Source organism: Hippocampus bargibanti, linkage group LG01, assembly GCF_051943395.1.
Source record: "Hippocampus bargibanti isolate YZ-2025 linkage group LG01, ASM5194339v1, whole genome shotgun sequence".
Taxonomy (NCBI): Eukaryota; Metazoa; Chordata; class Actinopteri; order Syngnathiformes; family Syngnathidae; genus Hippocampus; species Hippocampus bargibanti.
This window is the reverse complement of record NC_142734.1, coordinates 5,159,579-5,172,974: the sequence shown is the minus strand read 5'-3', so window position 1 is coordinate 5,172,974 and position 13,396 is coordinate 5,159,579. Positions and strand designations below refer to the sequence as shown.

General features: G+C 40.1%; 1 protein-coding gene across 9 annotated transcripts in view; it reads right to left on the bottom strand.

Annotated features, from left to right (window-relative positions):
- Positions 1–2,268: 2,268 nt before the first annotated feature.
- Positions 2,269–13,396, bottom strand: part of LOC148902830 (DNA (cytosine-5)-methyltransferase 3C-like) — a 32,751-nt gene continuing 21,623 nt past the window's right edge. For 8 of the 9 annotated variants that reach the window (XM_088991631.1, XM_088991587.1, XM_088991562.1 and 5 more), the window contains 8 exons: positions 11,976–12,159; positions 11,720–11,804; positions 10,237–10,557; positions 8,700–8,848; positions 8,544–8,629; positions 7,871–7,940; positions 7,053–7,168; positions 2,269–6,095 (listed from right to left, as the gene is read on the bottom strand). In XM_088991631.1, coding sequence (XP_088847757.1) covers positions 5,945–6,095; positions 7,053–7,168; positions 7,871–7,940; positions 8,544–8,629; positions 8,700–8,848; positions 10,237–10,557; positions 11,720–11,804; positions 11,976–12,159 — 1,162 coding nt within the window. In that variant the 3' untranslated portion in view covers positions 2,269–5,944. The remainder of the gene's footprint in view (positions 6,096–7,052; positions 7,169–7,870; positions 7,941–8,543; positions 8,630–8,699; positions 8,849–10,236; positions 10,558–11,719; positions 11,805–11,975; positions 12,160–13,396) is intronic. The other variant, XM_088991613.1, reaches the window with a different exon arrangement.

Here is a 13,396-nt window from a genome sequence, read left to right as displayed (position 1 = left end):
TTCCAACAGGGCTTGCACGCATTAAATGTTGGCGGCTCCGGGAAAGAAGCGAAAATACTTGACGCCAAACTCTTCTTTTATAACAGGTGGGGGGCGTTACATATTCACGGGACTGGACGGCCAGTCATAATAAAGCCGATTCAACACAACTGCCAATCAAGATTTTAATATTTGATGCTAAATTAATTTCTAAAAGTCACAGTCAGTGTTGCTATTTTGTTTTTGTGGCTTCAGTATGATATGTCCGGCCCAGAAACAAACTTGAGGAGAATTACTTGGACATTTTTCTCAAATGCCAACTACGGAACCTAAATAAAGGCATCCATTCTGCCGAATATTGCTGGAGGCTTATTCACGTTTGTTTTAGAAAAGCAGTAATTTTCCCCCTTTTTTGGACGGGAGATATATGCTTTAAAGTCGTATTTTTTTGCTGACGTCACCCTCACCTCACCTGTGAAAGACGACAGGAAAAAAAACTCCACTTGTTAGAGCTATAACTGATTATTGTGCTTTTGGAACTGCTGCCGAGATACAGGGATGTAACATTGATAGAGTCAAAAATCATATCGCGCTTTTGATTGGCGAACTAGTTTTGACCTAAAACTAGTAACCTAGTTTTCCATTTACAGCCATGCCTTAGCGTGCACATTGCCATGAGAATATAACAAAGAAATGACACATTTTCTTGTCATCACTTTCTTTGTCCCAGGTTTGTGGAGCCCATCGACTCCAAGCGTTACAAAGCGTGGTCCAACTCTGCTTCCAGCGTGGTGCCTCCATCATGCGCCGACTCTGAAGGAAACACGACCGTGAAGTCTGAAGAGTCACAGGTCAAGTCGCTTTCCTTCGCTGAGGTGATGCGACTCGTGCAGGAGGGCAAAGAAATACCCGGAGTTACAAAGGTGGAAATACAGGCAAGCAATCAGAATGCCACTCCATCACAAATGGAAAGAATACGCAAACCCTGGGAAGTGACCTCAGTGCCCAAGTAACAAGTCACGCAAAAATTCACTTTTTGGTTTTTATTAACCAATTGTTCTGAGTTTGAATGGATTCGTTTTAAGAATATGAACAGGATAAAACTCAGATATTGCAGAAAATGAACAGGATTGATGTCATTGTTGGAACGGGGCGGCAAATACTTTGTACCTGGCCTGTTAACCTTAGTTGCCCACGTCTTTTTCGGATCATCATCTTATGAACTAAACACAAGCATGAACTCAACATGTTTTTCATTGATCAGCTCATGAAAAGTCAGTGGCGGGTCGTGCATGAGACGCCTAGGCCTTCAGTAGTGCTACGTATGAATCAATCAGCTGCGAGCGTGGTGTGATATTGCTACACGTCCACTAGAAGGTGCCGTTGGCCAGGAAATCACCGTGACTTGAAGAAACTTAAGAACTGTTAGAATTTCTTATTATGCACATGTGGATTCACGACAACCTCATAAAATTGCAATATTATTTGCTATTCTTGCTAGCTTCGGAGCTGTCCAACCTTAATGATGTCCATCTATTCTTAAAGTCCATCTTGAACATGGCTTTAACAGTATATCTGCAATTACATCCATTTTTCTCCTCCTTTAGCCATTGTGGTTTGACAAAACCGCTATTAAATCAACACAATAATATATTTGCTGATGCAGCTCACTGCAGATACAATGTGCTAGCTCTTGCCAGTATGCTCTTATAACCTAGCGGATAGTGATACTATGATTGACTAGTGACTAGTCAATTATAGTTTGCGAAAACTCTGATGTTTCCTGCGCCTTCGAGCAGGCCTTTGGGTTGCCAACTCGAACTCTGATTGGTTAAAGCAACTGTTTCATCAACATTGATTTTTATGCTCCAGGGCCTGCAGATCTGATTGTGAAGGCGTCCAGGTAGATTTCTGACCGTGGTTTCTGAAATGATGGCTGAAATGTGATTGGTTCAATGCTTAAATATGAGAACACACATCTGGAAGCTGCACAACAGGAGAAAAGCAATGAAAGGAAGCTGAAAGGGAATTTTGAATTATTTAATAAGAATTCATGGAGAAAATATAATTCACATTAGTCTGTGATTCAGCTATTTATAGGCCAGCAGAGAAGGCCCACCACTGTTAAACGTTTCCCAAACCCTTGGTGAGCCAGGATATATTTTGTATAACAGCGGAAAGTGTTGACAAAGGGTTGCACTGTGAGCATAGTGCTAGAGATAAAATGAATTAATAAATGCATTAATAACTACGAAGCTCGTATTGATGCACAACAAGACAATAAAAGTGTCACAGTAAGTTCATCTTTATTAAGGCAGCAACATTTTTAAACTTCCAGTCACATAGGGATGCTTGAAATAAAGCAGCGATCAACACAGTAACATGGAGGCACACTAGACGGACTTTCTGACAGGCAGATCATACATTGAAAAATGTCAAATCAACTCACACATCACAAACATCAAGATTAAAAGAAACATAAAAAAAATGGATTTACACCTAAAAAAAAAATCCAGCACCAGTATATTGCATTTTCATCATCAAGATCACAAAGGCTAACACAACATCCATGTTGGCTAACAGTAAAAAACAAACACATCGACATTTCTTCTATTTATGAAATCCATAAAAAGTATAAAAATATGAGTAACGGAAGAACTGAGGTAGAAAACAGTGGCCTAGGTCAGGAACCAAATGGTGTTTTATTGAGACAAACAGGGACGTTCTCAACATGATACACAATGATAACAAATAAAGATCAAGTACAGTGATACCTTGGCTTACGAACTTAATTAGTTCCCAGACAGAGTGTGTAAGGCGAAAAGTGTGTATCCCAAAAATTAATTCTCGCAGGGAAACCATTAAAATGACAACAATCCGTTCCCAGGTCCCAATAAAACATAATTGTCTACTTTCTAATTTTCTAAGCCTTAAAGCAAATTTTCTAAGCCTTAAAGCGAATTTTCTAAGCCTTAAAGCGACACAAAATATACCTCATTTTATGTATAATAAATGTGCTATGTTATTATAATTACAATGATCCCTTGTAGGTGCTTTCTCTCTGATAATTCTATCTAGTTCCTCATCAATTGTGTTCTGTTTAGCTCGGTTGATAGCTTTTTGCATCAAGCGTACAGATGGCTTGTGCGGGTAGTTTGTTGAGCCTGATTGATCGGTTATTTTAACCTTGCAGTCTACACTCTGCCTTTGAACTATCAAAGTTGAAACTGTCACCTGCCTGTCTCTTTAATGTTTAACCCCCCCCCCTCTCAGTGCTGCGTTCTTGACCAATCACGTGGCCTAAACCGAAGACTGGGGGCGGGGAACCGAAAAGTTTGTAATCCAAGGGGTTCGTAAACCGAGGTATCACTGTATATTTTTTTATCAAGTCACTTTTTTAAAGGGTGAAGTGGGGGGGGGGTGTCATTTCAGTAACCTGGTGACTTTGAATGATGACTTTTTGGTTTAAAAAAAGTGTTTTCAGTCATACCAGCTGATTGTGTTCTGCTAGTTACGAAAAAGAAAAACAAAAGCTGGAAACAAAAGAAAGAGTCAATACTTTCCACAATCAGATTTGGCACTTATATTGTGATAGAACACAATATTTTGTGGATCATTAAAGATAAATCAAAATGTTTTGTCCTTTTGCTTGAAAAACATTTGGCAGTCACTGAGTTGCTGAATACGAGCCATCAATATTTTCATTTTACAATTTAGCGCAATGATGATGTGCTAAAGGGGAGAAGGGAGCATTTAAGAGACAGCGGTTACTACAGTGGACATTTTGTTATCAGTTTACAGGGTGCACAAAAAGGGTTCATCTTCTAAAAAAATGATTTCAGCTGCTTCTATCATGACGGACACACACGGAATTCTCTGAGGTATTAAAAGGAGCACGTAGCATGCAACCCTTTTTGTTTTTCGGACGGCCATAATCATCACCCAACGTGCTCACTCGGTTTAAAAATCAACATTTGCTAATGAGAATGCAGGTTAGCTGCGCTGTTGCTGACCTTATACAGTAGATTGTAGCACCATTTCAAAGGGAAATTGGTAAATGAACAATTACAAAGAAAAGACTTTTGTCATATTTGTTAACTATGATGTAAAAGTAGTGCACGAAAAGATAAAAGACAGCTTATGTTAAATATAGTCTATGGTTGTATCTCAAATCGTCTTTCCCTATTGAAAAAAATGGAAATACAATTAATCCATACCAGTGCCCTTCCCGAAATGTTTTTACGTGTTAAAAAAAAATCAAATCACGACACTGCAGCTTGCCTTTTTTTAGAACATTTTTTTGCCCCCACATTTGAGCTAACATTTGCCCATTTTTTTGGTCCTAAGATGTGAGCAAAATTCTGATCATTTCTTAATCACCCCAAAGGGCTTTTTATATAATGAACCAAGATAGCACCTGTGAAATGTATTTTGTCCTGATTTGTGAATTTAGAATGAGTGACTAAGTGTGAAAACGGACTGTGTTAGTTTTGGTCTTAAAATATTAGTAGAATTGCCGTTTTCAGCGGCCCTGTTGTACAGGGTGACCCAAAAAGATGCGTACCCATGAACATTTCAATTGTGGCTTTGATTAAAAAGCTATTTATTTCAAATTACACCCACACATTATTCAGTTTATGGAAGACTATTCGCCACAGTTTCAGCTATTTCTGCCAATTTGCTGTCAATTTATGACTTTCCCAAGATGTGTTCCAAATGTCCACCATTTCGTTGCAAGCAAATCTGTACTCGTCTGACAAAGTTGTCAATCACTTTGACACACTCCTCTTTCGGGAGCGTGACCCAAAAAGATACTGAGTCCCATTGAATGTTTTCCCCCGAAAACATTGTGCATTTTCTGGGACGCTACATTGGTGTCATTGACGGCTTGAATTGATAAAGTTTTTACATATAAAGTATAAGTATATAAATTAAAGGACAACCGACATCACTTTTTTTGTTTCTTAACTGACATCCAAAAAATGTTTTATAGCATCTAAAGTACCCAAAACACGCAGTATGATATGTCTTTTATTAGTTATTTTACAACTTCGTGTTGCACCAAAAAGAGGCAGAAGAGGGCGACAAAGCTCCGTGTAAGGAATTAATCAGCCTGTTGAAACGGGCTAATTCCTTACACGGAGCTTTGTCGCCATTTTCTGCCTCTTTTTTAGTGCTACATTTCCCCCCCTTATTGCCTCAAAATAGCACGGAATAAATGTTTTAATCGATTGCAAACATTTATGCTTTCCGCTTCAGAACTATTTGAATCATATTCATAACTGGATGAGTAACAAGAAAGCATCCTCTTCAAATCTGAATTCCGTGAGCCCATTGTTTTGTTTCTTGAGGAAGGCAAGACGACCTGCCGTGACGTCACGAACTGGGGGCTGGACTTTCTGAAAATCCCCAGTTTCGAGCTGATTTGTGGCAGTTTTTGGACACTATAAGTCGTTTTTATTGGTGTTTTGCATTTGACTAAAGATATCAGCCTGCGTGTTTTGGGTATTTTAGATGCTATAAAACGTTTTTCTGATGTCAGGAAACAAAAAAGTGGTGTCTGTTGTCCTTTAAAGATGTACCAGAGGCAGGCTAAAATGGTAGTCTTAACAAATATGACAAAAGTTTTTTCCATGTTTTCTTTTTTTGTTTTAAACATACTTCCCTTTAATCAAACAAACATTTCAAATTAAAAATCACAACATTAAAAACAATATTTTAAAAAGCAGCCCAATCATTCTCTTTCCTCAGTTGCGACAGGCAGGTTCCACCTTGGGATTGATGGCCAGTCAATCGCAAGGCACATATAAAAAAAAAAAACAGTCATTCACAGTCACATTCTCACACAAGGCCCTTTTCTTTTACACGCATGTTTTTTTTTTTTTTTTTTGTAAAATGGGAGGATACGACCTGTGCTGGTAAACATTTGGTGTTTCAAGAAGAGGCCTGGAAGTCTCTACGGAGCTCACTGCTGCGATTCACATTCAAAATAATCCTTAAGAGGCGCCATCAGGTGGCGAATGACGGCGACGCTCCAGGAGCGCCCCAGGACTCTCTGGCGCTGCATGCGGCCCATGTTGTTCACGTCCGTGTAGTGTTTGGGAAAACCAAAAATCCTACGAACACAAGCGCAAATAATGGTTACGCATCATTTTAGATGTGTTAATATTTTGCTGTGTTTATTGTGCTACTGTCTATGTAAATAGATACATGTATTTTGCTGCACATTTGGCATTCAAATATTGATTACATGTACATGTACTGAAATGTCTCCTGTATTATTGAATATGTATTTCCAAAATGGCCCCTGAAAAGTCAGATTTTCTATCTTCTTATGGATACGTAATAATAATAAGCAGAATAATAATACTAAAAATAATAATATTAATAATAATAATAATACATTTCATTTCTAAGCACCTTTCAAAACTCTCAAGGACACTTTACAGTCACAAGAAAAGAGTGTTTTTTTTTCTAACTCAATTTTCATTAGCTTTGCTCGAAAATGAAATACAGTGATACCTTGGCTTCTGCAGTGGCATTCTGTTCCGTTTAGCTGGGTTGATAGCTTTTTGCATCAAGTGTACAGATGGCTTGTGCGGGTTTTTTGTGGAGCCTGATTGATGGGATATTTTAACCTTGCAGTCTACACTCTGCCTTTGAACTATCAACGTTGAAACTCTCTCATTGTGGTCTGCCTGTCTCTTTAATATGGCTTTAACAACCAATATGTATGTATTGCATTGTATTTTGGACAGCTGCCCTCATTTCAAGCTCATAGAACTCCGGACCCATCTAATTTAGGAAATAACTCTTTTCCTCTGATGAAAGAAGACAGTCTAAGGTTTCTAATGCTGGATTCGAATGTTTATGTAGTCCTAAAACTCAATATTTTCTGAGTCCTGGATTTCGAGTGACAATGACAAAAACCCTGGCACTGGATTGGACACATTTTTGCACGTCTGGCAGTGAATGAGTTAATCTGCAACGTAGCACCGCATACCCGCGCATATTGACTTTTGTCCATGATCTTGTTTTCTGTTGTGTCACATGCACAAAAGATGAACGCTTACTGTTCCATTTCGGTACACCACAGGTAGTCTTCTTTGCCGTTCATGATGACAGGAAGTCCCAACTTCCCCTGAATCAGCGAGTTGGATTTTGTTGTGATGGTTCGCACTTTCTCAAGCTGCACAGACACCCATTCATGCAATTATCACAAGGTGTGCACAAGGGCTGAATAATTTAGACACTTAACCTCAATGAATAACGTAAAATAATGCACAAAAAAAACCCTTAGGTGTTTTTTTTTTTCAAATGAATAAAAATTAAAAAAAATAATGAGATGGAAACATAAACTGAACTTCCAGGACACAACAAATTCATTACAAAAATACAATGTAAATAATGTTTTTTTCCCCCTTCGATTACCGATTTGCGATTTGAAAGTCATTCTACTCCCTTTGTAAACTCTGTCGTACAGGAGTGGTCCATCGATGAAAAGGTTTCTTCAGCCGTCATCTGTACTTCTGGGAAGGTGTCAGAAGTTTCGCTCCTCATCTGAAAAAGTTCGTCAGCGAACTAAAATTTTGCTGGTCACCAGCACAACTTTAGTTTGCTGGTCACCAGCACAACTTTAGTGAACTGAAAAGCTTCGCCAGCGAACTAAAGTTGTGCTGGTTACCAGCAAACTAAAGTTGTGCTGGTGACCAGCAAAATTTTAGTTTGCTGACGAACTTTTTCAGATGAGGAGCGAAACATCCGACACCTTCACAGAAGTACAGATGACGGCTGAAAAAACATTTTCATCGATTCTACTCCCTTGTGATGCGCAGTTCAATGGGATTAATGGATCAGTTTTTAGCCACTGTGGTGTGAAATCTGCACTTACCTTTGCTACACGGCCAACTTCCAAACAATCCTGAAGAGTCACTTTTTGATCCAGAGAAGCCGTCAGCGGCCTCAAGAGAAAATAAAATAAAAAGGCGTCGGTTTATTTTGTCAATATTGCAAAGTGGATGCTTGGGGCGACAGCACAATCTTAAAGTGGCACTTTGACAAAGTATTGAAAATATGACGTAGAGCGCCATTCCTGAATGTGTTCAGCTTTTGTTTTTTTTTTCTTGCTTGGGTGCCGATAAAGCACTGGCCATGGCCTCTCGTAATGTTTTTTCCATTCCACAAAGGGGGAGCATTTCCCTTTTTTCCACGTTAGCGCTTTGTTCCAGTTTCAGCTGTTAAAGCTCTCGATAAAGCAATATGTATGTACAGTTGGCTTACGAACTCAATTGGTTTCCAGACAGAGTGTCTAAGGCGAAAAGTGCCTATCCCAAAAATTAATTTCCTATAGGAAGCCATTAAAATGAGAATAATCCGTTCCCAGGTCCCCATAAAACATAATTTTCTAAGCCTTAAAACTACACAAAATATACATTATTTTATGTATAATATATGTGCTATGGTATTACAATAAAAAGAAATAAACAGCACTGTATAATAAAGTCGTTTTATTTACCTTTGCGATGGTCGTTGATGCTCAGGAGGAAACCATAACTATATGATACCTGTTCATGCCTGGCAGGTTTCCCCAGAAGTAGCGAGCTCGATGTGCAGGGCTAACAGTCACAGCATCAATTATGATTGGATTACACTGAAAAACGACAACAATGTGACACGTTAGCACAAAGTGGTCCCAAGGGGCTACAATCCTATTGGATTACCTCCAGGAATCGACAGATGTCCGTTTTGTCTCTGCTGGACATGAACACCACGTTCTCAAAGAGCCAGAAGAACGGACGGTCGTCACCCTCCTTTGGCTTCAGCAGTGTCAAAATGCGGTAGAATTCGAAGAAGAGTCTTCCGGTGCCCTCTGTTGGATTGACATTCAACCTTCAATGAGCTTCTTTTCTCCAGTCGAGAACCCCATACGTGCTCCCCCGCAGCTATTCATGTTTTCAATGTTGTAGATCACAGGTGTCAAAGTCAAGGCCCGGGGGCCAAATCCGGCCCGCAACATAATTTTATTTCACTAGCGAAAGCGAATCAAACTGAAATTCCATTATGCTTGTTAAAGTCCGAACCAAAATTTCAAATTGTCCCATGTTAACCGCAAAAACAGTCATTCATTTTTACTTCAAATTTGAAAACTAGTTATTCATTATTTTGCTGTGTGCTATGTATATAACACAGTGATACCTTCGCTTACGAACTTAATTGGTTCCCAGACAGTGTGTAAGGTGAAAAGTGTGTATCCCAAAAATTAATTTCCCATAGGAAACCATTAAAATGAGAATAATCCGTTCCCCGGTCCCCATAAATTATAATTTTCTACTTTCTAAGCCTTAAAACTACACAAAATATACCTTATTTTATGTAGAATAAATGTGCTATGGTACTATAATTACAGAAATAAACTGTACTATATAATAAAGTGGTTTTATTTACCGGTGTGATGGTCGTTGATGGCTTGATGGAATGGAGTGGCCGGTTTCCTCAGCATTAAACACTTGATGAGGAACGTAACCTTCTTCTTTCAACATCTTGAGGAATGATCTCTTGTAGGTGCTTTCTCTGTGATAATCGTATCTAGTTCCTCATCAATTATGTTCTGTTTAGCTGGGTTGATAGCTTTTTGCATCAAGTGTACCGATGGCTTGTGCGGGTTATTTGTGGAGCCTGATTGATGGGAATTTTAACCTTGCAGTCTATAGTCTGCCTTTGAATTATCAAAGTTGAAATTCTCTCACTGTCGTCTGCCTGTCTCTTTAATGTTTAAACCACCTCCCTTCACTGCTGCATTCTTGACCAATGACGTGGCTTTAACCGAAGACAGGGGGCAGGGAATAGAGGACAAAAAAAGTCGGCAGCCATTTTCTTTTTGGAGAACGGCTTCACTCTCTCTCTATCTGTAAACCCCACCCTCTCCCTCACTGCTGCGTTCTTGACCAATCACGTGGCTTTAACCGAAGACTGGGGGCGGGAAATAGAGGACCAAAACAAGCCGGCTGCCATTTTGTTGTTCAAAGAACCGGCTCGTTCCCAAACGACACATCACTCATTGAGGCAGCTCCGTGTGTATCCCGAAAAAAGTTCGTACGCCAAGGTAAAATTTTCATGAATGTAACATTCGTAAACCGAAAAGTTCGTAAGCCAAGGGCTTCGTAAACCGAGGTATCACTATAAATCGAAGTGATTGATTTCAATACATCTGGTGTCGAGTTTAATGTTCCCGGTAACCACAGTTGAAATGGAGTTTACCAAACAATCCTTTTCGCAGTGGATTGACCATAGAGAGGTCGTTGCACGGACTTCCTCCGATCAGCACGTCAAACGGGCCCCATTCAGCCAACTGCAACACAACACATCCGCTTCCCTGTTTATTTGTTGATCCAAGAACACCCCGAATAAATGTCTTTTCATGCATTGGACGCACATGTTTCCTCGTGATGGTCCGGATGTCATTGACATATTCGATCTTGCCCGTGTGCTTAATCATCCCCACTGCGATGGAATCCTCGCAAATCTCAGAGGCGATGTAACGTTCCACCTTCAAGCCCAGTTCTTTGAGCACCAAATATCCTGTCACGACGACCAAAAAAGACACGTATGTTTTACCCCGCCGGCTCATCTTTGTGTGTCATATCTTTGCAATACAAATATGTAAACTGGGGCCGTTAGGTACCTTATTTTCCGCACTATAAAGTACATCTAAAAGTATTAAATATTCTCAAGAGGTGACAGTACACTTTGTAATCCAATGCGCCTTTTATATGGATCAATAATCTGATTTCTTTGATTCAGTACTTTAAATGTTCAGTAAAGTGCTTTGTTGTTGTGCCGTGGTTGTGAAAACTGTTGAAATAAAGCTGCATTGTATTGTATTCCTTTTAGAGGAGCTCCATCTATTGGCTGTGTAATGCAACTGGAGCAACTATTGTAGTCTCTCTTTTTCTGTTTCTTTCGCTCTCGCTCGATCTGTGACTCTCTCTCTCTCTCTCTCTCTCTCTCTCTCTCTCTCTCTCTCTCTCTCTCTCAGTCTTTCTCTCAGTGTCTCTCTCTCTTTTTCTCTGTGTCTCTCTCACTCTCTCTTTCAGTCTCTCTATCAGTGTCTCTCTCTGTGTGTCTCCCTCTTTCTTTCAGTCTCTCTCTCTCTTTCTCTGTCTCTCAATGTCTCTGACTCTCTCTCTTTCTCTTTCAGTGTCTCTTTGTCTCTCTCTTTCTCTCTCAGTGTCTCCCTCTCTCTGTGTGTCTCTTTGTGTCTTACTCTCTCTCTCTCTCTCTCTCTCTCTCTCTCTCTCTCTCTCTCTCTCTCTCTCTCTCTCTCTCTCTCTCTCTCTCTCTCTCACTCTCTCTCTTTCAGTCTCTCTATCAGTGTCTCTCTCTCTGTGTCAGTGTCTCTCTCTCTCTGTCTCCCTCTCTCTTTCAGTCTCTCTCTCTCTCTCTCAATGTCTCTCTCTGACTCTCTCTCTCTTTCTCTCTCAGTGTCTCCCTCTCTCTCTCTGTATCTCTCTCTTTTTCAGTGTCTTACTGTCTCTGTCTCTCTCTCTCTTTCAGTGGCTCACTCTCTCTCTGTCTCTCTCTGTGTCTATCTCTCTCTCCCTTTTAGTCTCTCTCTCTCTCTCTCTCTCTCTCTCTCTCTGTCTCTCTCTGTGTCTATCTCTCTCTCCCTTCTAGTCTCTCTCTCTTTCTCTCTCTCAAAATCTCTCCCTCCCTCCCTCCCTCCCTCTCCCCCTCGACTGACCTGTGGCAATGCCGTCAAAGAGTGACAGCACCTTCAGGGGCTTGCGTCTGTCTGCGGAGATAGCCGGGTAAACCCTGTGAGGCTCCTGGGGACAAACTTATTGGTCAATGGAGGCGAGAAAAAAAAAATCATAGCAACTTCAACTTGTCAAATGAATGTGCACCTTTAATCAAGACACCAAAGTAAATGCCTATCCAATGTGACACATTTTCATTTTTTCATGTGTAAATAACGAAGTGTGATGCAGTCTACTCACAAACTCCATGGCGCTATTGTTGGCAAAGAGATCTTGAACCCTCACGCTCCAGTCGGGCCTGAGTTTAAGGTTTGCCTTGCACTGGTCCGGCTGGCAAATGTAGCAGCTCCAGGGGTCGACATCTTTTTGCACGTGAAAGGTTCCCTGTCCCACCAGGATCTCCAAACAGTCCTTACAGAAACATCTGCCGGGGACGCCACGCAACACAAATGGAGCTTATGATGTTAGTGAGCTGAGGGGAAGCTCAAAGAGCGGCTTTCCACTCCTTGAAAAATTCCAGCGAATATAAATTGTGTGTGACTTGACAAGCTTTACTCAGTATTGCTTCAGTTACCTTGAATAAATAACTTTTTTTTCCACAGTGAAATTTGAGCCAATACAGTGAGACCTCAACTTACAAACACCTCAACTTACAAACTTTTTGTCTTACAAACGTCAAATTTATGAAAATTAAACCTTATAATAAGCACTATTTTCATAATACACACCCACCACGGCTGGCGGAGTGATCTTCGGCGGAAGCACACGACCAAACAGCATCAGAGGTTAAGTTACCAACAGTCCTTATGGAAGGTGAATCTCCTTCCATAAGCCATCGACGACCATCAAAAAGGTAAATAAAACTTTATTTTACAGCACAGTTTATTTCTTTAATTACAGTTGTCGTGTAATGCGCCTCTTTCCAAACAGCAATTCCCTTTGACCTTCGACCTCCAACGCCATTCCATTAGGCCATAAATGACCATCACAAATGTAACTAAAGTGACTTTATGATACAATGCAGTGTATTTCTTTCATTACAATACAATAGCACATTTATTGTATATAGAATAAGGTATGTTGTGTGTAGTTTTAAGGCTTATTTACAAGAAAATCCTGTTTTATGGAAACCCGGGAACGGATTATTCCCATTTTAATGGTTTCCTATGGGAAATTGTTTTTTGAGATACACACTTTTCGCCTTACACACTCTGTCTGGGAACCAATTAAGTTCGTAAGTTGAGGTCTCACTGTATTAGCAAATGCATGGATGCATCTGGGACATTAAAAAAGGGGGCGCGTGTGGCTGCCTCGCTAGCTATCTATCAGCTATCTATTGGCTATCTAGCTAGCTGGCTAGCTAACTATCTATTAGCTGTCTATTAGCTATCTAGGTGGCTAGATAGCTATCTCACTAGCTATCTTTTAGCTATCTAGCTATCTGGCTGGCTAGCTAGCTATCTATTAGCTAAATAGCTTTTTTTGTATATTTGAGTTACTTCCGTGTTGAGTGAACGCTGGCGCGTGTGGCTGCTGCTTCTCACCCACAGAGGAAAAACGTATCCTGTGACTGTAAAGTGACCTGGAGAATTTTGAAAGGCGCTTATAGATGAAATGTATTATTATTATTATTATTATGAATGAAATATACTGAGGTGCAC